At 43.3% G+C, this 24,746-nt stretch overlaps 1 protein-coding gene across 2 annotated transcripts in view; it reads right to left on the bottom strand.

Moving 5' to 3' along the window:
* SEC23IP (SEC23 interacting protein) overlaps positions 1 to 24,746 on the bottom strand; it is a 57,840-nt gene that overhangs the window by 1,591 nt on the left and 31,503 nt on the right. For both annotated transcript variants that reach the window (XM_089683363.1, XM_089683364.1), the window contains exons 9-17: positions 22,536 to 22,744; positions 19,933 to 20,054; positions 16,812 to 16,955; positions 14,015 to 14,110; positions 13,364 to 13,537; positions 12,160 to 12,315; positions 11,602 to 11,704; positions 11,335 to 11,517; positions 10,310 to 10,469 (exon numbers count right to left, since the gene is read on the bottom strand). In XM_089683363.1, the coding sequence (XP_089539489.1) occupies positions 10,310 to 10,469; positions 11,335 to 11,517; positions 11,602 to 11,704; positions 12,160 to 12,315; positions 13,364 to 13,537; positions 14,015 to 14,110; positions 16,812 to 16,955; positions 19,933 to 20,054; positions 22,536 to 22,744 (1,347 nt within the window). The remainder of the gene's footprint in view (positions 1 to 10,309; positions 10,470 to 11,334; positions 11,518 to 11,601; positions 11,705 to 12,159; positions 12,316 to 13,363; positions 13,538 to 14,014; positions 14,111 to 16,811; positions 16,956 to 19,932; positions 20,055 to 22,535; positions 22,745 to 24,746) is intronic.

Here is a 24,746-nt window from a genome sequence, read left to right as displayed (position 1 = left end):
TATGAGTGAGTATGACAAGTCTGGAGAATAAACTCAGCTATGTTGGGACTATTAAAAAGGGGACATTAGAGGCTGGAGGATAAAATGGGATTTTCGTACACATGGTAAAATCCACTAGGTATCTACAGAGCGCCAATAAATTACATTTACATCACTCCCTGCCCTCAAGAATCGTACAATCTCTGGTCCCCATTTCACATGAATACATACACATACGAGGACCACTTTAGATAGGAGGCAAATATCCTACCAGCATGTCAGAGTGCTGGAAGAAAACCCATGCAAGCACAGGGAGAACATGAGAAATCCATGCAGGTAGTGTTCTGAATAGATGTAAACCAAGGACTCTAGTGCTGCAAGCTAGAAGTGCCAACTAATAAGCCACTGTGCTGCCCTGCATGATTTCTTAGAATTTGGCGAGGGACACGTGAATTAAGAGTCTATCGTGTTATGCTGCCACCGCCTACAGGAGGACTGGACACAAAAATTGTGGCCAAGCCCAAGTAAGACCCTTCCTACTCCAAGTAGGCCTCTTTTTTTTTTGGTAAAGCAGTACCAAAAGCATGAACATAGACAAAAGAGGGGTGAATCTGTGTCCCTCAAAAGACTCCAAGAAATAGATTTTATGGTTACGTGCAAAAATCCCATTTCTTTCACATCCATTGAGGGACACAGTCATTTAAATAGCATCAGGATGTTGCAAGGCAGCCCACCTGAGGGATGGGCAACAGCAACAAAACACCAACAGGCTAAAAAAAAACAAACAAAAAAACACAGAACTGAGGAATGCCTGCAGCTCAGAGAGCTGCCTGAAAGACCTTATGTACGAGGATGGCATCAGGAGACGCCTGAATGTCCACCTGAAATGTGTGATCAGAGGGTTCAGGTTGCTGCTTTGCAAATCTGGGAAACAGTAACCTGATGACGAAGAACCCACAGTTCTAGTGGAGTGGATTTTTACGAAAAAGGGCAGAAATTGATCCTTAAAACCATATGCTTGAAGGGAGTTTTGTCGATTACATTGATAAATGGTGGAACATGAAGTAGGTCCCACCTTATGAGGAACATCATGGATGACAAAGTTGGTTTTCCTAATAGGAGCAGAGGCTGTGAGGAAAATTTATACAGCATAAACTAAATCCAGACAATGGAGGGGGATCTATTTCTGATGAAAAATAACTGAACAGAGGAAGGGATGAATGATGTCTTGATTGTAGTGAAAGGCCTTAAACTACTGTAGAAAGAAATTTCTGGGCCTGACCATCACTTCATCCTCACTTAAGTCCAAGAAAAGACTAAGCCCAGATACTTCTCTTGCAGAAGCGATGGCAACGAGAAGCACAAGGAATGCAACCTTGTGAGTGGAAGGATTACACCCCGGATTGGCTCAAAACATGTTTTTTGAAGTGTAGAGAGAACCAAGTGGAGATACCATGGAGTCATGGGGAGACACACTATGCAAAACGTCTTGAACAAAGTATAGGAAGACCGTGGTCTCTGGAATAATTTCATATGTGCAGAGACCTGACCCTTGATGGTGCCAAGGGCCAAATGCTGGATCAGGTACATCTGCAAAAAAGCTATCCACTTGTGCCAACTGTTCCCTCAACAGGAGGTTATCTAGGTAACAATGGGGATGCCTTGGGAGAACTACAAAGCTAGCACAGGAGCCACTACCTTGGTGAATACCAGGAGGTGCAGAAGGACTGTGATTAGGTTGATTTATTACCCCTGGCATCATTACACTGCAGGAACTGAGGCAATGTCAACCTGCTCCAGAAAGCTCACTAGGGTTGCATAGAGATCTGCTAATTTGTGTGGTGACAGTTTTAAAAAAAATGAACAGGGTCAGGGCTGGGCATGAGATTCTAGCTTCTGGAAATCTCCCATACCCAAACATCTTAGAAGCTAGCTGTCCAAATATCCACCAAGCATAACTGATGTCCCCTACTATGGAATGTGTGGGTGCCTCCTCATGCTGAAGAAGACTTATCTAGAGTTTGAGGGACTTGGAAGTCCAGGATTTGTTGGTGGACTTGGAGCCAGCTTTGAGCTCGACTTTGGAAGTTGCGGCCTCACAGTAACAAAATCCTGGGTTCGCTTACCAGTAACTCTACTTCCACGAGTCTTCCAGGAAAGCAGAACATACATGGATTGCTTAGGCGTCGCCCTATGCAAAATAACCACATAGGAAGGGTCTGCTGCAGAAACATTTATCCAGTGTCTTCCCACCACCTACATCCTTGTATATGAATCGAACGAAGCCCCATGCCTTGAAACATATAAAGTGCATTCATAAAGTATTCAGACCCCCTTCACTTTTTTCAGTTTTGTTATGCTGCAGCCTGATACTACAGTTGTTTAAAAAAAAAAAAAAAATTCTCTCTCATACTTTGCAAATCCTCTCAAGCTCAGTCAAGTTGGATGGGGACAGTCGGTGGACAGCAATTTTCATGTCCAAAAGGGTTCAAGTCAGGGCTCTGGCTGGGCCACCCTAGGACATTCACAGAGTTTTCCCTAAGCCACTCCAGTGTTCTCTTGGCTCTGTGCTTAGGATCGTTGTCATGTTGTTAGGTGAACCTTTGGCCCAGTCTGAGGTCCTGAGTGCTGTTGAACAAGTTTTCATTGAGGATATCTTGCTCCATTCAGCTTTCCTTCAACCTCAACCAGTCTACCAGTCTACGCTGCTGAAAAACACCCCCAACAGCACGATATTGCCACCACCATGCTTCACTGTGGGGATGGATTTGGGCAAGTGATGAATGGTACCAGTTTTCCTCCAGACATAACATTCAGAATTGAGGCAATAGTCGTCCTGCGTGCCGAACCTTCACACTTGTTGACCAATTTGAAATTTTGTATTTGTTTCTCTTTTGTTATGGTACTGTTCTCCTTTGTTTTTTGTGAGATGTAAAGAAAAAGTTTAAATCTGTATGAAAACTGTTTCTAATAAAAATTATACGATTTAATAAAAAAAAGAATTGAGGCCAAACAGTTCAATCCTGGTTTCATCAGACCAGATAATTTTGTTCCGGACACTCTGGGAGCCCTTCAGGTGATCTTTACAAACTCCAAGCAGGCCTTCATGTGTTCTGCACTGAGGAGATGCTTCCGTCTAGCCATTCTGCCAAAAAGTCCAGTCACAGAAACACCAGCTAAGCGGCACCAACAATTTACCCTCTTTGAATCTCAGTAAGCTCTGACATGACTCCATATTACTAGCAGTGCACTCAATGAATGACAAAAATGAGGCTTCCCACCTGTTAGCTAGGTGTCTCATCACACAGCAGTAGCAAAAGAAGGTTATATCACTTCCACTTTCGACATGAAACATGTCTCTTTTACACCTGCAAATCATGTAGTGTTTCCATTTTTTTTTTTTTTAATCTAACCCCTGTACATCAGTACCACACATGTCCTACAAAGGGCTTATTAGTGTAACTGGCTGCAACACTGGACCAAAATGAATGTAGCCAAGGTTCCCAACAGAACATTGCCCAAAGCATCATACTGCCTCCACGGGCTGGCCTTCTTCTCATAGTATATCCTGATGCCATCTTTTTCACACACACCTGGCCATCAACATGTAAAATGAAAAAAAAAGTGATTAATGAGAAAAGGCCACCTTCTGCCATTGCTCCATTGTCCAGTTCCGATTCTCACATGCCCATTGTAGGCATTTTTAGCAGTGGGCTTAGGTCAGCATGGGTCCCCTGATTGGTCCACAGCTACGCATTCCTATACGCAACAAACTGCAATGCATTGTGTGTTCTGACACCTTTCACACAAAATCTGAACTCCAGATGATCAACTGACCAGCTGTTCTGGGACCAGGTCTATTCTAATGGCCCTAGCCCAATCAGCAGGGATTGTTAAGCTAAAGTCACTGCCAAGCCTTCAAAAGAAAAAAAAAAGTTCTAGAAAGTGGTTTTTCCATGATGTCCTCATTACAAGTGCATCCTTGATTGGGATGGTTAATGCTTTGTTAAGGCGGTACACTGCCTGACAAACAGAGGGGAGTATCCACTTCTATACAAAGTCCCCCTCAAAGGGTTACATTGACGATGGCTGCTTGGATGGAACAACTAACCTGCCAGGGTTCTTCCAATTTCTATAAAGGAGGAATAAGGACAGTGGGTGCACCAAAAGGTTTTGGCAGTCTTTGGAGCCCTAAAATAGGCTATACCAGGGGTGGGCAAACTTTTTGACTTGAGGGCCGCAATGGGTTCATATATTGGACCCGGGGGCCGGACCAAGAGTAGATGAATGATGTGTATGTGTCATCCATAGTAAGTATAGTAATATTCCCCCATAGTAAGCATAGTAATTAATCCCCCATAGTAATTAATCCCCCATATAGTAATTCATCCCCCATATAGTAATTCATCCCCCATATAGTAATTCATCCCCCATATAGTAATTCGTCCCCCATATAGTAATTCGTCCCCCATATAGTAATTCGTCCCCCATATAGTAATTCATCCCCCCTATAGTAATTCATCCCCCATAGTAATTCATCCCCCATATAGTAATTCATCCCCCACATAGTAATTCATCCCCCACATAGTAATTCATCCCCCACATAGTAATTCATCCCCCATATTAATTCATCCCCCATATTGTAATTCATCCCCCATATAGTAAGTCCCCCATATAGTAATTCATTCCCCATATAGTAAGTCCCCCATATAGTAATTCATTCCCCATATAGTAAGTCCTCCATATAGTAATTAATTCCCCATATAGTAAGTCCCCCATATAGTAATTCATTCCCCATATAGTAAGTCCCCCATATAGTAATTCATTCCCCATATAGTAAGTCCTCCATATAGTAATTCATTCCCCATATAGTAAGTCCCCCATATAGTAAGTCCCCCATATAGTAATTCATCCCCCATATAGTAAGTCCCCCATATAGTAATTCATCCCCCATATAGTAAGTCCCCCCCCTGTGTCAATTCACTTACCTTTGGTCCGCGCGTTCCTCTCGTATTCCCGCGCCGTTCTGGTCTTCAGGGAGGACTGTGAGAGGAGTTCGTCACGCTGCCCCGCCTACATCCTGGCTGCCCCGCCTACATCCTGACAGCTGCAGAGTCCTGACGTCCGAGAGGAGGGAGGGGGGCGGCCATCCGAGAGGGGGGGCGGCCATCCGAGAGGAGAGGAGGGGAGAGGAGGAGAGGAGGGAGGGGAGAGGAGGAGAGGAGGGAGGGGAGCGGGCGCCCGGCACACAGGAGAGCCGCATCTAAATTTGTAAAGAGCCGCGGCTTGCCGACCACTGGCCTTGCGGGAGCCTAGCTCCGCGGGCCAGATTAAAAGGTCCGCCGGGCCGTATACGGCCCGCGGGCCGTAGTTTGCCCATTGCTGGGCTATACTGACTACAGCACTGGTAGAAGCTGCAGGCTGTTCCTCACGTTTTAAGGTTGTGTGCATCACATCAATGGTGCCCAGAAGGGTTTTAAACTTTAGGAGTAATGGCTACAAGTCCTTCGGTGCAGGTCTGTCCACGTTAAGGACGACTGTCTGGTGTGGAGACCAATAGACTGCAGGCAGATCGGATACACATTCTGCAGGGTAAGGTGTAGGTGTAGAAGTGTACTTATGGCTCTCAGTCAGAATGAGAAATTAAATGTGCTGTATGGCCCATAAAAACCTGCATGACTGCGCAAAATCCTCCTGGGATACAGCTGAGAAGGAAGCCATGCCAAAACCGAGCTGAGGAACACAGAGGATAGCATAAACTCTAGCAGAGGGCAAGACTGCCGGCTGTGTGTCCAGTGCCTCAGGGGTATGCTATAAGCAATGTTGGAGTGTGAGTTGAAGCCACATAGTACAGCAAGACTGTTGCTCGTGCACTTAAAATCAGGCATGTTCTACTACATCAAAACATGATCTACAAGAATCATCCAACCCACCTACTAGTGAAAAACCCCTCTTCCAAAATATCAGTAAGTGCTCTACAAATGATAAATGTCCAAGCACATAAATTCACACAGAGTATTGAGTAAGTGTCCAGTGTCTTAAAGTCCAAAAAATTATTTTAATACGTCCCACTTGAAATCACTTCTTTATAGTGTTGTAATCCTCAGAGCAGCTTCCACAGAAACCCTCAAAAAATCAAAAAAATCCAACATAGTGCATTACCTTAATAATTTTAAAAATAACACTCCATACGTGCAACCACAAACATTAGTGCAAGAAAACGTGAAAAAAGAAACCACAGCAATGCTTATGCCAAACTGGTGATGTGTTTCACTCAGTGTAAACCACTTCAAATAGTGTATCACTTCTAATACTCATAGCATATATACCCTTCCCCTAATAAAATGAAAAAACGCTGCAAGATATCTAGCAAAGGATTCTGTAAAAACCACTCAGTCTCCTTGCCTCCACTCCTGACGTTATGATTAGAATGTCATCCCCTCATGGTACCGTAAGCCAGTTCCCCGGTCTCCCGGCTCCACGCAGGATGTATATGAAAAGATTAGAGTGCAATTCCGTTTCACACCATAAAATAAACTTTAATGTATCTGCTTACATGTATAAATAATAATCAGCACTTTAAAAGAAACCCCACACAGCTGGGGATTACCAGGCAGCTTCCAGATGGATAACAGTGCGGCTCCACACTCCAAAATGGCCACCGTATCACTTCCGGTTTCTGCTCTGTGCGTCCAACGTCACTTCCCAAAGCGTTTCGTCACATCCGGGACTTAATCTTAAGGGATTCATCAAGATTAAGTCCCGGATGTGACGAAACGCGCCAGCAGAAGTGACGTTGGACACACAGAGCAGAAACCGGAAGTGATACGGCGGCCATTTTGGAGTGTGGAGCCGCACTGTTATCCATCTGGAAGCTGCATGGTAATCCCCAGCTGTGTGGGGTTTCTTTTAAAGTGCTGATTATTATTTATACATGTAAGCAGATACATTAAAGTTTATTTTATGGTGTGAAACGGAATTACACTCTAATCTTTTCATATACATCCTGCCTGGAGCCGGGAGACCGGGGAACTGGCTTACAGTACCATGAGGGGATGACATTCTAATCATAACGTCAGGAGTGGAGGCAAGGAGACTGAGTGGTTTTTACAGAATCCTTTGCTAGATATCTTACAGCGTTTTTTCATTTTATTAGGGTAAGGGTATATATGCTATGAGTATTAGAAGTGATACACTATTTGAGTGAAACACATCACCAGTTTGGCACAAGCATTGCTGTGGTTTCTTTTTTCACGTTTTCTTGCACTAATGTTTGCGGTTGCACGTATGGAGTGTTATTTTTTAAATTATTAAGGTAATGCACTATGTTGGATTTTTTGATGGGTCCGTGGAAGCTGCTCTGAGGACAACACTATAAAGAAGTGATTTCAAGTGGGACGTATTAAAATAATTTTTTGGACTTTAAGACACTGGACACTTACTCAATACCCTGTGTGAATTTATGTGCTTGGACATTTATCATTTGTAGAGCACTTACTGATATTTTGGAAGAGGGGTTTTTCACTAGTAGGTGGGTTGGATAATTCTTGTAGATCCTATTTTGAGGTTTGTAACTTTCTAGGGCGGAAAGTTATTTTATATTCGGAATCAAGTAGTTTATTGGGTGGTTTGGAGGATTTACCGTATTGTATACTTATGTTCTACTACATGGTGAAAAGCAACATAGCACAGGGTATGAGGTTAGACCTCTTATACTCCTAAACTCTGCTGCTGGGTAGCAGGTGTAGTGTCATGCAGCCAAAGTGACCACTTTAGTGGGCAGTAGTAACAAACAGAGGAGAGTTCCACATGTCTCTTGCAATCAGGATCAGTAGCGAGAAGGTGCTTCCTCAATGCTGACTGTGTGACAACTCACCCAGCAGATGAGGACAATGCTCGGTCCCTCAGCATTAACTCCTTCTATGGTAAACATGAAAAACAGGAACTTTAAGTGGTGCCCAACATTCCAAGTAGCAAGGTAGCCCACATGGCCTACTCACAGTCTTAGGAAAGGCTGATCTGGATAGCTGCATATAGAGACCAGCTCAAGCAGCTATGTAGCAGAAATCTTGACTGGAGAAAAAAGAAAAAAAAAAAAAAAAAAAAACTTGAAAAAAGAAAAATTCAGTTAGCAAAAAGTCTTTCCAAATAAAACAAAACAAATCACCAGCACTCAAATCTTCATGCTCCACATAAAAACAAAAACGGTATCTGTCACTTGATGGGGTGCAGCCCTCTAAAGATTGAGAAATCTTGATACCAACAAAAGAAAAAAAACAAAAAAAAAAAAAACGAAGTGAGCCCTTTTGGGTTTTCTTCTTTTGTTAGCAAAAAGTCTTGACTTTTCTCAACAGGGCAGAGAAATTGGAGTTCATCCTCCCAGGACCCAAAGTAAAAAAAAAACCTAAAAAAAAAGGTATGCTAAGTGCAGGGGGGGTTATACTGGGCTAGCTCATAATTTTTTGCTTGCCAGTGTATTTTACCCCTTAAGGCTACGTTCACACTAGCCTTGTTAGCAAGTGGCAGACAGGCGTTTGGGAAGCGTTTTTACCGTTTCCCAATCGCCTGGGAAAATTCTGCACATTGCAGCACATGGTGCTGTTCAAACGGCAGCGTTAGTGTCGCAGCAAAACAGACGCCTCTGGTCGAGTCAGGAGGAGTTGAAGCCTCCTATTCAAGTCTATGGTGCCGCTCCGTAAACGCCTAGCCGGCGTTTGCGACGCAGTTGCGGGCCGTTTGTGGAGCGTTAACAACATTCAAACTTCATTATAGGCGTTTGTGGGTCCGCGCATGCGCCGGACCAACGCTTGTCAAACGCTATAGGGGCGTTTGGCAAGAGTTGGAAAAACAGTCAAGTGTAAACGAGCCCTTAGGTGGCTGTATAACAGAATCAATTCTTGAGTCCCTCAACAGACAAAGAAATTCTCTATTATGAGACTAGTGAAGGGACAGAGTATGAAAGGTTTGAATTTCTTGTTCTGTATTTTTCATAAACCTAGAATGCTTTAACAAGTGTTATTAAAAAAATCCAAAACATAAGTACTTTTATATGCTGCTCTCTGACTTTATTCTCAGATTCTCATTATGATTTTCTAGAAATCAATAATGAGTTACACAGAATGATGGAACTGAAGGAGCCGTTTATACAATTTTTGCACATGTTTAAAGAAATTATTTTAAGCCTTAAGATTGCAAAAACCCCCCAAAATATTATACATTTTCTGAAAGCAGACACCCTAGAGAAAAAAATTATGGTAGTAGCAATTTTTTTATGTCACACAATATTACCGCAAAGGTAAAATTTCAGTGAAAAATACACTAAAGGTAATTTTAGGGCACACAAATGTAACCAATTACCCATTTTTTGGAAAATATAGAAGATGAGGTTGTACTGAGTAAAGAGATACCAAACCTTACATTTTCATGTGCCATAGGTGACGCTTTAAATGGCACCTATAGGTCAGCAGTTTGGCATTACAAAGGAGGTCTAGTGCTAGAAATACTGCTCCCACTCCAGTGTGCACCACGATGTGTAATGCAACTGATGTTTTCATTAGGCGCCCCAACATGTGCGTTTACGTCATTAGATGCGTACACGTGGGGGCGAGGTGCCTCCAATTTGTTTTTTAGGGGGGATTTTATGTGCTTGGGTGTAACTTAAATTTTTTACAATTTAAAATATTTTTTCCCAATCACACAGGGGACAAAAAGTTCCCTATGTGATTTTTTTGGTGACAGGTTCCCTTTAATGATATATCAAGGGTCTAAAAGGCCCTGGATGTCTCCCTTGTGCTCTACTGAATCAAATGCAGTGTAGATCAATCTGCATTCGATTCTTTCCTGGCCATACTGTTCGGGGACACATTGCTTCTGGGCCAGCAACAAGATGGGGGGGAAAGCGGATGCGTGTCTGTTGCTGGGGATGTGTAAAAGCAATCAGACTGCAGCACAGCCGCCAGAATGTGGAAATGATGGAAAATCATACTTGCAGGAGAACATCTTACAGGCAGGCTACATCCACTGGGAGTGTGTAACCCCTAACCCCCACTGTCAGGTCCATATGACATACAGACCTGGCAGCGAAAAGGACTCAGGTAAGCTCTTGGTAAGTTTTGCGCGTGATAGAATTGTTCTGACGTCCCAATGTTGGAACCTTTGGGAATCAGAGCAGGACCACACTTTGCCAAGGCACCACTGCACTATGTGCGGGTTCCATGAAAATCTATGTCACAGATGCCTCTGTTTATAAATCCTTAGGGACAAGTGTGTTTCTGCTGGCTGCCAGGGCTCTGTACTGCAGAATAAGTTGCTCATCACATGCGATACTCACCAGTAACATAGGTGGCTCTGCAAGGCAAACAAATACTCATTGAAGCTTTCAATTGGCTTCTCTTGTAAAACATAGTCAATTCTGTGGCCACCATTCAACATGCCAATCTTAATGGACAGGTCCTCTTCTCTGCAGATCTCTGTATTTTCCAGTTTCTCTGCTGAAAAATAAAAGGGGAAGCTGTTGGTCAATATCAGCAACTATCAAGCAAAGATAGCCTAGCCCACAGATAACATGGGGAAATGTCTCTGAAAGCCGAGCCCTGGAGACTGCACCTTCAGTTTGAAAGCTAAAAAAAATCTAGCATTGCCTCCTGATACACAATTAGATTGGCTGTCAAACTGTCCGCAGAGCATCACAAGTTACACCAAATCACACGTATCCCCATGTGCAGAGGTGTATTACCAAGTGTAATGATATAAACCTCCAATCCATCCCACTGCCCCAGCTCTCCCCACACACAGATTCTTATGCAATCGAAAAATGTGTGCTGAAACAAACTGGGGTAGGTCACAATAAAAGAAATTTTTTGTAACTTGCAGAAAAATTTAGATATAGATATTGCTCTCACTATTATATGTTTTAAAAGGCTTCTATTTATTAAGCTGGGTATACACGTAGTGAAATTCATCCAATTCAGCTGTAATCAGCCGAAATTCGGTACATGTGTACTGCTGTCTGTTCAACAAAAAACGGTCTAAACGACCGGATTCTGTCGAATGGTCCTGCTGGGAAACCAGCATTCGATTAGCGCTTGCAGCAAATGGCTGCAGCACTGATCAATGTATTCTGATGGAGGGGTCCCCGCTGTGAGAATGCTATAGCTTAGTGGGAGAGTTACCTTCATCCACATTATTTGCGATGATGCAGGGATCTGCTTTTTTTTTTTTTTTTTTGGCCTGGTTTAGCTCAACCTCAAACCTAAGCATGCACACCCTGCTTGATGATTTTACACGGCTCACCTTGCTATGCTGAATATAATTTATAATGGCCAATACTGCTCAACAAAGCTCTGTGTAGCTCACCTGCCACCTGCTTCTCCTCCTCTTCCTTAATCTGGTCAGCCACTTTCTCTAGTTCTTCCTGCAGCTGAGCAGATGACGTGTGAAATCGGGCAAATTCATTCAGCGTCTGCCAGGCCGAGCGCAAGGAGCTGAGGAATCCTTGTTTCAGATCAGACCCCATACGGGTCAGGCTTTCCTTCAACTCTAAATGACAAAAAACACAGACCAAACTGAATATTTCATCTCTTTGATGACCAATAAGACCTGAACAATGAACCAAATACTCACCAAGATGAAGCCTCTTCCGCCCCTTGTGATGTGGGATAAGAACAGGTTTCAGATCCAGATCTGCTATAATCATTGGTTCCAACCGGTAGGCAACGGGGTCCAACTGACAGAGAAATACGCATCATATAAAACCGATACAAATCACTGTACATCTATTTCCTCACTACAGAGAATACATGTGCTATTGTAGAGGTCATACACTTGAGGTTGGAATTTCTGAAAGATATCAGACAGATACACAGAAAAATGCAAACTCTGATCAACAGCAGCCACATTTCTCTGTTCCACCTACATTGTTACAACAATGAATATCATACTGCCTTGTATGAGTGGACCAACCAACCTCAATGTTATAGGCTCTCCAGAACTGGCGGAGCATGGTGCCATCTGCTGGCAGGATCACCACGGTTCAGATTTATTTTACGTGGCCATCCTGCTTCAGCACAGAGATTTTGTCCCTCCAACTTCTACAAGTCAAAACATCAAATCTTCTGCCGCTTCAAATGTAAAAATTACATACTGATCTTTTGCCCCCTACTGTCTTTGAGGTGAACTTACTGGGTGATAAATATTGAAGAAGCCCTTGCAGGTAGGCAGTCTGTAGGTTTCATCAATCTTGTCCAGTCCACGGACAGTCAAAAACATCCCGATAGGAGAACCAAGAGCAAAGAAATGTACCAGCTCAAAATCCAGCGGATTATACCTCACCGATACCTGAAAGAAGAACAGATCCACTTACCGCACAGATCAGAGTGAACCCGAAGGGCCACATACAAATGAAAAGCAACCCCAGGGACTGTATACAGATAAGGCCACCGCTGGGGACTGCAAAAGAAAAACAAAAAGGAAGGCGCACCGGCCTAGCGCATTATCATTTAAACTATTTAAAGACTAAAAAAGTAGGTATCATGCTCACAATGGACATATAAAACACAAGCACGTCACAATGAACAATGGTGTTCAATCCATATAGCATCTGGCTGAAGCGTTTCGAGGACTCAAACTCTTCCTCAGAGCTCTGAGGAAGAGGCTGAGTCCTTGAAACGAGTCAGCCAGTTGGTCATCCAGTATTCCATCGTTGTGGACTCAGATGTTATATGGACTGAACACCATTGTTCATTGTGACGTGCCTGTGTTTTATATGTCCATTGTATGATACCTACTTTTTATCCTTTCAATAAATATTTTAAACGATAATGCAATAACCCGGTGAGCGCTCTTTTTGTTTTTCTTTTGCATTCAGTGACTTTGGACTACTCCGATCCGTTGAGGGCAGCAAGGAGTGCATATTCCAGAACATTTACATTGTCATCCTAGCCTCTGTTGAGTCCATCCCCAGCGCAGGAGTAAAGTATTTTCTGTGTTTTCACCGCTGGGACTGTTCACAGATCCGAGCAACCCCAAGGATAACCTAGAGATTACAGTGACCCAGAGGGGCCATGTACAAGATCCGAGCAACCCCAGATGACACTGCACAGACCACAGCGACCCCTACTATGAAGATCTATCTGTAGGTTGCAGTGCAAGTTTCACTCATATTGTCTAATCTCCTTTACATTTACCAAAGACTGATGTGTGAAGCCGACATTTTCCCTAAAATTACCTAGTCAGGCAGGCTTTTGCACTACGTGGTTTTTGGAAACATAAGGAAGATTTTACAATTTGCAAAGTGCGTGGCAAAAGAGCAGCGTAACACTTGTTAGCACAGCCACCAGTGTAAGAGAGAGCAAAGGGAGGAAACCGGGATGAGGGCAATAGTTACCTGTCCAGTTCCAGTCTCAAAGTGTTCATAATTGACATGGATGGAGGACACTGAAGCTCCAACCGGCAGTTTTCTTTTTGCTGGCTCTAGATTGCTGTCGGCAGGGAAGCACTCTGTTTTTTCTGGTTGGGTCTGAAATGTAGTTTTCTTTTCTGCTGCGGCTTTCCTCTCGACCTAAAAAACATAAAACAAAACCACAAAAAACAAAAACAAAACAATGAGAGGTTAGGCAGCCCATAGAGGATATGATTTTCTTTTCTTGCACCACAAGTGGAAGGAATGAAAAATTGCTCGTTTCCCCCATCAACAGAGTCAGTGATGACGGGGGAATGCCTCCCGTAGTGCAATTGTGTTCTGCCAGTTGGGGGTATTTCATGGGGATCCTTCCCGGCCGGCAGAGCACAATGCACATGGCTAGTAGCTATAGCCACTGGCAGAAAACTGCATGCAGAAAAACCCGACAGGCTGGTTGCACCCACGTTGATCAACTTGGGTGCAATCAGCTTGCTCATACATGGATCGAATCTTCATCCATGTATGGCCGGCTTTGGTGTTATCCTCCACACACAGAAGAGTATAAATTACAGACAGCCTGACTCCTGCCTCTAGGTGCACAGCAGAAGAGGTGGCAGTGGACTTTGCATCTATTACCTGACTGGCAGCCATTTCTTCCACATATTTGGCAATCTTCTTTCTAGGTCCCAGCGGTATCCCCATCTCCTTCAAGTCATCAACTGTACACATGAGCTGACATGAGAGAAATGACAATTACATACAACCCCAGCCAATGACAGAGACAACCCTGTTGTCATCCACAATTAAACCTATGTGCAGTGTGAAGGAATACAGATTGTTGGTTTTCAACTCAAAGTGTTACTAAACCCACAACAATAAAATCAGTCTGTATATGTAGTAAAGCATTCCTGTTATACTCACTGTGGAACCTAAGGGGTTAATCCCCTGCCTTGTGTAAAAAGGCCGTTTGGTCCTGTTTCCTCTGCCCCTCCTCCTGTTCAAATGTCCACCTGATAAGACAGACTGAACCTGTAGTCACATGCACATGCTCAGTTTAGTGTGTATTGCTAAAGGTTTTTTCTTGGAAGAGTGCATGTGATCAGCACAGGGCCAATCAGCACTGTCCAGACCTAGGTCATTGGTTTCAAATCCTCCTAGAGCAGAAAGAAAACTCCTCCTACAAGCTTTACCCTGTGCTCTGAAGTCACAAGACTGCTCTAACTGCTGATGAGAAAAGGTATTTAGCAGTTTATGGTTACTAAAATAATTGCATTTTCATGTTGTGTGTACTGTGGGAGAGCAGATATAGTGAAGGCGGGGTCCGGGGAGACCAGATATAGGGTATGCAGGGTCCGGGGAGACCAGATATAGTGAAGGCGGGGTCCGGGGAGACCAGATATAGTGAAGGCGGGGTCCGGGGAGACCAGATATAGTGAAGGCGGGGTCCGGGGAGACCAGATATAGTGAAGGCGGGGTCCGGGGAGACCAGATATAGTGAAGGCGGGGTCCGGGGAGACCAGATATAGTGAAGGCGGGGTCCGGGGAGACCAGATATAGTGAAGGCGGGGTCCGGGGAGACCAGATATAGTGAAGGCGGGGTCCGGGGAGACCAGATATAGTGAAGGCGGGGTCCGGGGAGACCAGATATAGTGAAGGCGGGGTCCGGGGAGACCAGATATAGTAAAGGCGGGGTCCGGGGAGACCAGATATAGTGAATGCGGGGTCCTGGGAGACCAGATATAGTGAATGCAGGGTCCTGGGAGACCAGATATAGTGAATGCAGGGTCCGGGGAGACCAGATATAGTGAATGCAGGGTCCGGGGAGACCAGATATAGTGAATGCAGGGTCCGGGGAGACCAGATATAGTGAATGCGGGGTCCGGGGAGACCAGATATATTGAATGCAGGGTCCTGGGAGACCAGATATAGTGAATGCAGGGTCCGGGGAGACCAGATATAGTGAATGCAGGGTCCACGGTTTAGTAACACTTTAAAACATACTTGCCTCTCATAAATTCTACCTATATTACTGCTGTACACCCAATAAACAGGCATCATCATTATGAAGTGTCTGTAGTACATCCTGTACATTTGTATTAAAAGCATAACATTCTATTGTTAGAAAAAGATGAAACCATTCATATACCCCAAGCAAACCCACCATTGATGTGTAGAATTATATAACCACTTTAGGTTCAGACACTTTCACCCCCTTCCAGTCCAGGCCAATTTTCAGCACTATCACACTTTGAGTGACAATTACTCATGAAACACTGCACTCATATGAAATGTTTATCCTTTTTTGAGACGGATAGAACTTTCTTTTGGTGGTATTTGAGCACCACTGGGTTTTTTTTTATTTTTTGCTATATAAAAAAGGTAAAAAAAAAATACTGAAAATTTTGAAAATAAATTATTTTTTGTTTTAACATTTTGCAAATAGTTTTTCTTCATAGATATAGGCCAAAATGTATTCTGCTACATTTTTGGGGTAAAAATAACCCAAAACAGTGTATACTATTTAGTCTGTGTGAAAGCTATAGAGTCTACAAAGTATGGGATATATATCTGAAAACTTATCAGTTGAGAGCCTAAAATGCCAGACACTGGTATGACATATGGCAGTGATCAGGACGCTGGTATGGAGGTAGTCGGGACGCTGGTACGGGGGTGATCAGGATGCCGGTATGGCGATCAGCATATCGAGAGTGCTATGCACGGCTCTTGCAGACTCTGTGTGTATGCTATCTGCTTGTACCTCGTAGGGGCAGTCAGTTACACACACGGACAAGAAGCCCTTAATGAACTACCACAGCGCTCAACAGTGCCATGGTAGTTCGGTGAGAGCTACAACCTGACAGCCGCAAAGGCTTCCAATTAACATAAGGGGAGAAGATCCCCAGTCTGCTACCACAGCAGGGCTCGAAGGGGCAGCTGCAGCAGTAACATGTTACACCCCTACTACAGGTTTAACATGTAATATGTTAGAAAATGTTGAACGTATCCTTTAAAAAGGTACTTGCGTTTAAAACTGTTTTGGCACATTCAGAGAATCTAATCTGCCCCTGGACACACATAATTCTAGCGTCTGCTAAACTGAACACACCTGGATGCATCTAAACAAATGAAGGTGTGAATAATATAAATTAAAAATAATATGCATTTATAAATGTGTAAAGTCCTATAACGAATATAAAAGCATATAATCCCAGATCCGTCAATCCCAGAGTGAAGGAGGTCTTCCTATTCCAGAATTCACTCAGGCCTGATGCCAAGAGACACAGGTGAGATTGGCACAGAGGGGTGTCAGCAATCCTGTGTAAAGCATGGTGGAATTGGTGCAGTGTACAAAATCTCCACTAACATAAGTGCTGCTTCCTGATGCTGTGTGATCAACCAACCCATCATTACATTAGATCACAAGCCAAATTACCAAGGACTCCATATCCATCTTCTCTTTGTCAAACACGGTGATATAATCCAACAGGCTGAGAGATTCCAGCGCCTCCTGTAGGTCAGGCAGATCTTCTTGCACCACCTCTGATTCGCTAGACTCACGTGGATCTGGAAAACTACCCTGGAACAGGAGAAACCAAGACAAATTAACACCCCAAAAAAGGAGCCTCTAAAAAGGAAATGTACAGTATTGTCAATGTTGTGTAGGGAAACGTATGAAAGAGATTTGCTTGTAAGTTTAAGGCCTTGTTCACGCCAGTGTACATCATTTTTTCTGCATGTTTTGTGCAAGGGCACAACAAAATCAATTGATCTCTATGTGCCCTGTTCACACCTACACACTAGTATCACATGCAGAATTTTTCTGCACAGGAATCTGCAACATGTATAAAACTTATTGAAGCGTGCATGAAAACTGATGTAAACTTGTCTCTGCAAGTGAAATCTGTGCATCAGTTTCCATGTACATCTGGTGAGAACAAGCCCTTAAGGTTGCACTTTACTGCGCCTCCTCACAAGTAATTCTCTGCGCATACGAACCATCTGCAAACAATGCACTCACTACATCAATATCTGAACTCAAACTTGTCAATCAGGGAGATTCAGTGATGAAACAAAGTGCATCCTCTAGTAGTTAATCTACAAATTTCTACAATTATTTAAAAATAATTTACTTAAAGCAAAAATAGGTTTGCTTTAAAGTTCAATTGACGCTTTGAGAAGGAAAAAAAAAAAAAAGGAAAAGGAAAAAAGAAGGAAAAGAAACTACGCCAATAGCTTCCTTGTTTATTAGAACACGAAGTTAGGACATAGATATAAGCTAGCAACTCTGTGGACTCAAACATAGAAAATCTTTATTGGCTACACAAGTACATCCAGTAAAACAATGCTAACAAGTTTCAGTTGCCTTACTCATAATCATTGCTATGAGTAAGAGCACAGCGGATGAAACGCGTTAGCATTGTTTTACTGGACGTACTTGTGTAGCCAATAAAGATTTTCTATGTTTGAGTCCACAGAGTTGCCAGCCTATATCTATCTACATTTAAGTATTGAGGAAATGCACATCCCAGCCATGAGCACCAGTTTTCAGCCAGCATCACCAGCAGTAGAGATGGAGTATTGTATTCAGTGATTCTATGAAGTTAGTACAGTCTAAAAAAATAAAAAAGTCAGTTATCCCAACATCAGGCAGGAAAGCCAGACTAATGTGCTCTATGTGAGAGCAGCTGCACTCTTTGCTGCAGTCTGATGCCTCCCTTGTAAGTCAGAGTTTGATCTCTCTATTCAGCAAGCAGCATGAGCACTGCTAAGAAGGAGGGCGCCACTAGTGACAAGATATCCCTAATTCCTAGATTGTAAGCTCGAAAGAGCAGGACACCGATCCCCCCCCATGTTTTGCATTGTATTGGTATTGTTCTGTCACATGTTCTGTCCCCCTTTGTAATGTACAGCGCTGAGCGAACTATTGGCGCTTTATAAATACTGTATAATAATAATAATAATCAAGTTACTTCCCCATGGCATTCATGCCATTTATTTTTTTATTTTGTATAGTTTATCTTGTTTTTTGTTTGTTTGTATGGCCCCCCTGTATGCATGCCTGACAACATCGGGGCATACTCCTAATAAGACGACAGATGGTGGGCATCACTGAGCTCCTGGACAGTCTGAGGTGCAAGCATGGGGGCCATTCAATGGTACCAATTCCTTCATCCTCCAGCCACATGAGGCCAGGCATTGTCCTGTACCAGGAGGGACCCACTGCACCACCGTAGGGTCTGACAATGGGTCCAAGGATTTCATCCCGATACCTAATGGCAGTCAGAGTGCCATTGTCTAGCCTGTAGAGGTCTGTGCATCCCTCCATTGATATGCCTCCCCAGACCATCACTAACCCACCACAAAAACGGTCATACTGAATGATGTTACATACAGCATAACATAGTTAGTCTGGTTGAAAAAAAAAGGACAAAAAAGTTAATCCAGCTCAACCATAAAAAAGTTATAATCCTACACCCACAGTTGAACCAGGGGAAGGCAAAAAAACCAGCAAGGCATGATCCAATTTGCTCCTGCAGGGAAAAAAATTCCTTCCTGATCCCCCGAGAGGCAATTGGATATTCCCTGGATCAACTTTACCTATAAATGTTAGTATCCAGTTATATTCTGTGTATCCAAGAAACAATCCAGGCCTTTAACATTCTCCACAGCTTCTCCAGACCCTTTCACGTCTGTCACATGTGCTCAGGGTGAATCTGCTCTCATCTGTGAAAAGCACAGGGCGCCAGTGGTGGACCTGCCAATTCAGGTGTTCAATGGCAAATGCCAATTGAGCGCTATGGTACCGGGCAGTAACCACAGAGCCCACTAGAGGATGTTGGGCCCTCAGGCCACCCTCATGAAGTCTGTTTCTGATTGTTTGGTCAGAGACATTCACACCAGTGGCCTGCTGGAGGTCATTTTGTGGGGCTCTGGCAGTGCTCATCCTGCTCCTCCTTGCACAAAGGAGCAGATACCGGTCCTGCTGATAGGTTAAGCACCTTCTACTGCCCTGTCCAGCTCTCCTAGAGTAACTTCCTGTCTCCTGGAATCTCCTCCATGCTCTTGAGACTGTGCTGGGAGACACAGCAAACCTGGCAATGGCACGTATTGATGTGCCATCCTGAAGGAGTTGGACTGCCTGTGCAACCTCTGTAGGGTCCAGGTATCGTCTCATGCTACCATTAGTGACACTGACCCTAGCCAAATGCAAAACTAGTGAAAAACAGTCAGATAAGACAAGTAGGGAAAAAAATGTCAGTGGCCTCCACCTGTAAAACCATTCCTGTTTTGGGGGTCGTCTCATTGTTCCCCATCTAGTGCACCTGTTAATTTCATTAACACCAAAGCAGCTGAAACTGATTAACAACCCCCTCTGGTACTTAACTGACCGGATCAATATCCCATTGACTTGATGCCAGACTCAGGTTAAAAAGTGTTCCTTTAATTTCTTTTGAGCAGTGTATTTTGTAGTAGCAGCACTGGAGAAGCTTAGAAGTCCCAAATGGGAAACAGGTTAATCCAAAGGACACGGCAGCAGAATAATCCAGACTTACCAAATTGTCCCCAACGCCTGGTTGCTTCAGTGCAGCATTCACATTAGGAGGCGGGGCCTGTACTGGAGGTGTGGCTGTTAAATCTTGCTGATTGGACAGTATATCAAACAGAATCAGAGAGCCTAAGAAAAATAGAGAAGACAAGGCCATCCAACACTTGGGAACAAGGGTGACTGCGCAGGTAATATGGACTTCTAAATATCCAGAGTTCTTTTGTTAGCGCTACTGAACATACTGCTGCAATAGGAACCATGATCCCCTGTGTCTGTTTAGCAGCCTACCTCCTAATATAGGATTTGTACCCCCCCAATTTCTATTTACTACCTACCTCCTGGGTAAGGATGGGGGGGGGGGGGTAGTTGGGGTGACTATATTCCCTGTATCGGTTTAGTATCCTGTCTCTTAAGGTAGGACATGTATCCCAATGCTAGGTTAGCACCTACCTCATGGGAGGGGAGTGGGTGGAACACAGGTATTAGGGGTGAAACTGTATTCCCTATGTCTGTTTAACAGCCTACCTCCTAGGATAGGACATGTACCACAATGATGCTTTAGCACCTACTCCCCAGGGGTGGTGGAGGAATATATCCCCAGTGTTGGTTTAGTAGACTGCCTTATATTAATAGACGTGTGTCTTAGTGTCTGTTTAGTATACAGGTGAAACTCAAAAAATTAGAATATTGTGCAAAAGTTCATTTTTTTCAGTAATGCAACTTAAAAGGTGAAACTAATATATGAGATAGACTCATTACATGCAAAGCAAGATAGTTCAAGCCGTGATTTGTCATCATTGTGATGATTATGGCTTACAGTTTATGAAAACCCAAAATCCACAATCTCAGAAAATTTGAATATTACATGCAATCAATAAAACAAGGATTGTACATAGAACAATATCGGACCTCTGAAAAGTATAAGCATGCATATGTACTCAGTACTTGGTTTGGGCCCCTTTTGCAACAATTACTGCCTCATAGCGGCGTGGCATGGAAGCTATCAGCCTGTGGCACTGCTGAGGTGTTATGGAAGACCAGGATGCTTCAATAGCGGCCTTCAGCTCTTCTGCATTGTTCGGTCTCATGTCTTATCTTTCTCTTGGCAATGCCCCATAGATTCTCTATGGAGCTCAGGTCAACGAGTTTGCTGGCCAATCAAGCACAGTAAACCAACGGTCATTGAACCAGGTTTTGGTGCTTTTGGCAGTGTGGGCAGGTGCCAAGTCCTGCTGGAAAATGAAGTCAGCATCCCCATAAAGCTCGTCTGTGGAAGGAAGCATGAAGTGCTCCAAAATCTCCTGGTAGACGGCTGCATTGACCCTGGACTTAATGAAGCACAGTGGACCAACACCAGCAGATGACATGGCTCCCCAAATCAACACAGACTGTGGAAACTTCACACTGGACTTCAAGCATCTTGCAGTGTGTGCCTCTCCATTCTTCCTCCATACTCGGGGTCCTTGGTTTCCAAATGACATGCAAAAGTTGCTCTCATCAGAAAAGAGGACTTTGGACCACTGAGCAACAGACCAGGTCTGTTTTTCTTTAGCCCAGGTAAGACACTTCTGATGTTGTTTGTTGTTCAGGAGCGGCTTGACAAGAAGAATACAACATTTGAAGCCCATGTCCAGGATCCGTCTGTGTGTGGTGGCTCTTGATGCACTGACTCCAGCTTCAGTCCACTCCTTGTGAAAGTCGTTTGAATGGCCTTTTCCTGACAATCCTCTCCAGGCTGCGGTCATCCCTGCTGCTTGTGCACCTTTTTCTTCCACACTTTTCCCTTCCACATAACTTTCTATTAATGTGCTTTGATACAGCACTTTGGGAACATCCAACTTCTTTTGCAAATACCTTTTGAGGCTTTCCCTCCTTATGGAGGGTGTCAATGATGGTTTTCTGCACAACTGTCAGGTCAGCAGTCTTTCCCATGATTGTGATTCCTATTAAACCAGACAGAGACCATTTAAAGGCTCAGGAACCCTTTGCAGGTGTTATGGCCTAATTAGCTGATTAGAGTGGGACACTTTGAGCCTAGAATATTGCAGCTTTTCACAATATTCTCATTTTCTGAGATTGTGGATTTGGGGTTTTCATGAGCTGTAAGCCATAATGATCACAATTATGACAAATCACGGCTTGAACTATCTTGCTTTGCATGTAATGAGTCTATCTCATATATTAGTTTCACCTTTTAAGTTGAATTACTGAAATAAATAAACTTTTGCACAATATTTAAATTTTTCGAGTTTCACCTGTATACCTTCCTTCCTAGGATAGGACCTATACCCAATTATCCCCATGTCTGCTTAGTAGCTTACCTAGAACATGTACCTTAATGTTGATCTAGTACTCTGCCTTTAGGCAGGTTATATGCCCCAGTGCCTGTTCAGTACTCTGCCCTTTAGTGCCGCTGCATACCCCAAAGTCTATTCAGTATTCTGCCCCCTGGGGTAGGTTTACACCTGTGTAACTCTGCTGGTAAGAAAACCATACATCAACGTGACTGTATTTGGAATACATACGGTCAGACTTGCAATCAACAATCTAAGCTCCTCATTAACACAAAACACTCACTACAGCTGGAAAATGGCAGGCTGAACCACATACCTAAACTGTGACCAGCCACAGACACCCCTCCTTTAAAATCTGGATTTCGGCTCATGAAGAGTTCATAAAGCCGGTTCATCTCTAAACTGACTTTGTCTACGATGGTCTGGCAGTAGGTGGGACTGTTGTAGAACAGAATGTCCAGGAGGGTCTCGTTGGTGAAGTGTCGAAGACGTGCAGTACTTGGCAATGTAATTTTCTTGATCCGCCTACAAAGACAGAACAGTGCAGCCTTTTACGAATGCTATATGAAAACACATTACATAAGCTTTAATGAATGGACTGTACTTTAAAACCAGGACCATGAATGACAAACAGTGTTGTGTCTGAGATAGTCAGGTTTAATCCATCAAAAAAAAAAAAAAAAAAAAAAAAAAAAAAAATCGGACTGACAGGTTGTTGGGTGTTGTTGCTGTGGAGAACTCTGCAATCATGGCACAGCTTGGCATTAATGACAAGGCTAAAGGAGAATAGAAGGCCAGCAAAAATTATTTCCGGAAATTAGGAGGAGAATAACATGAATCCAGAACCCCTAAGGTGGTGTTATCAGAAACAATTTTCAGTACCCCAAACCATATCAGAGACAGTGGGAGGTCAAAGACTGGCTGAGCAGTAGGTTCAGGGTGGAAAGTACTATTTCTGGAAAATCTGCAGTCAGACCTAGCTGTATCGTAAAACAAAAAAATTTACTGAATTTTACCAGTTCTTAAAGTGTCAATTTGATTTGGCATCAAATCCAAATCATCAAAAACTGTCAATACATGCTACTGTGTATTACACTGTGTTCATACTCACTCATCCACTAGAGCAGGACTTGAAATTTCCACTCATCTGCTCACATTTGGCTAGTGAAAATAACATGGGGACGAGTGTGTCCCAGGTGCCGCATGGGAGAGTGGGTGCTACCAGCAGCACCAACCTGCCCCGAGCATTGTGTTGAGGGCGGGTGCACTGCTGGTGCCGCTCCTCAGCGACCGGAGTTATCGCAGTTTCACTCCTGTCACAAGGAGAAGCTGCTGACACTTGCTGGAGGGAGGACTAGGCTTTCTCCTCCCTCCAGCCTGCAGGGTGCAATAGACAGCCGGCACTAAGGAGTGAAGGCAGAGTGTCCTTCCTCTCTCCCCTTGTCATGTGACTTATCACATGACCGAAGGAGGGAAAGAAGGAGGATCTGCGTTCAACAACAAGATCTGTGAGTACAAGGGGGAAGGGTGAAGTTACACTGATGGGGACACCTGATGTAAAGGGGGACTCTGATGGGGACACCTATTTTCATTTTATGTTTACATTGTTTTATGTTAACCACTTGCCCTCTAGACTCTATTAAGCTATTGCTGTTATGTTTAAATTGACATAATAAAGCTATGTTATAATTGCTGTTTTTTACATTTTGGACTCTTTATTCTAAAGAAAAATGTAATTTTATAAGCTTTATACAGGGTGTGGTTGGGGGTGGGGTTGGGGGACGGGCCTGGGGTGGGGTTGGAGGCAGACCTGTGCAAGGTTTGGTTACTCTCCATAGAGAGTAACGTCACTACCTATTGCTGTCACAATGGGTGTTTACATTCCTTGTGACAGCAAAAAAAGTGATAATAAATAAATTTAAAAGCAACAGTGTAAAAATAACAAAAATAAACCGCAAACAGCGATCAGCCCACATATGAGGTTATCACCACGAACATCAGATCATGGGCAGAAATTCTAGCACCACACCTCCTGTGTAAATCTAAAGGGGTAACTTGTAAAGGCTTTTAAATCATCACCTATGGATAGTAAAATAACATTGTTTTGTTGTCGTTGCACAGGTGTGCGCAATTTTAAAAGTACAACATGTTTGGTATCTATTTACTCAGCCTAACATCATCTTTTAGATTTTTCCAAAAATTGGTTAAGTGTTTTTTTTTTTGCAATGCAAAAAAACACGTGTTTTCTCTTCCAAAAAAATTGCATTTGAAATTAAATATCGTGTGACATAAAAAGGCGCAAAACCCACCAATTTAATTTCTACGACCTCTGCTTTAAAAGAAAAAAAAAATATATATATATGTATAATGTTTGGGGGTTCTAAGAAATTTTCTAGCAAAAAAAAAAAAAAAAAATACTGATTGTTTCATGTAAACAAAAAGTGCCAGAAAAGGCCTGGTCTTCAAGTGGATAAAAAGAAAGAACAAAAGAACCTTTACTTTATTTTGTAATCTTCTAATCCCATTA

This window comes from Staurois parvus, unplaced genomic scaffold, assembly GCF_062004578.1.
Source record: "Staurois parvus isolate SC_StPar_1 unplaced genomic scaffold, SC_StPar_1.0 ptg000307l, whole genome shotgun sequence".
NCBI classification, from domain to species: Eukaryota; Metazoa; Chordata; class Amphibia; order Anura; family Ranidae; genus Staurois; species Staurois parvus.
The sequence above is the reverse complement of the archived record's forward strand: the minus strand, read 5'-3'. Positions and strand labels throughout refer to the sequence as shown.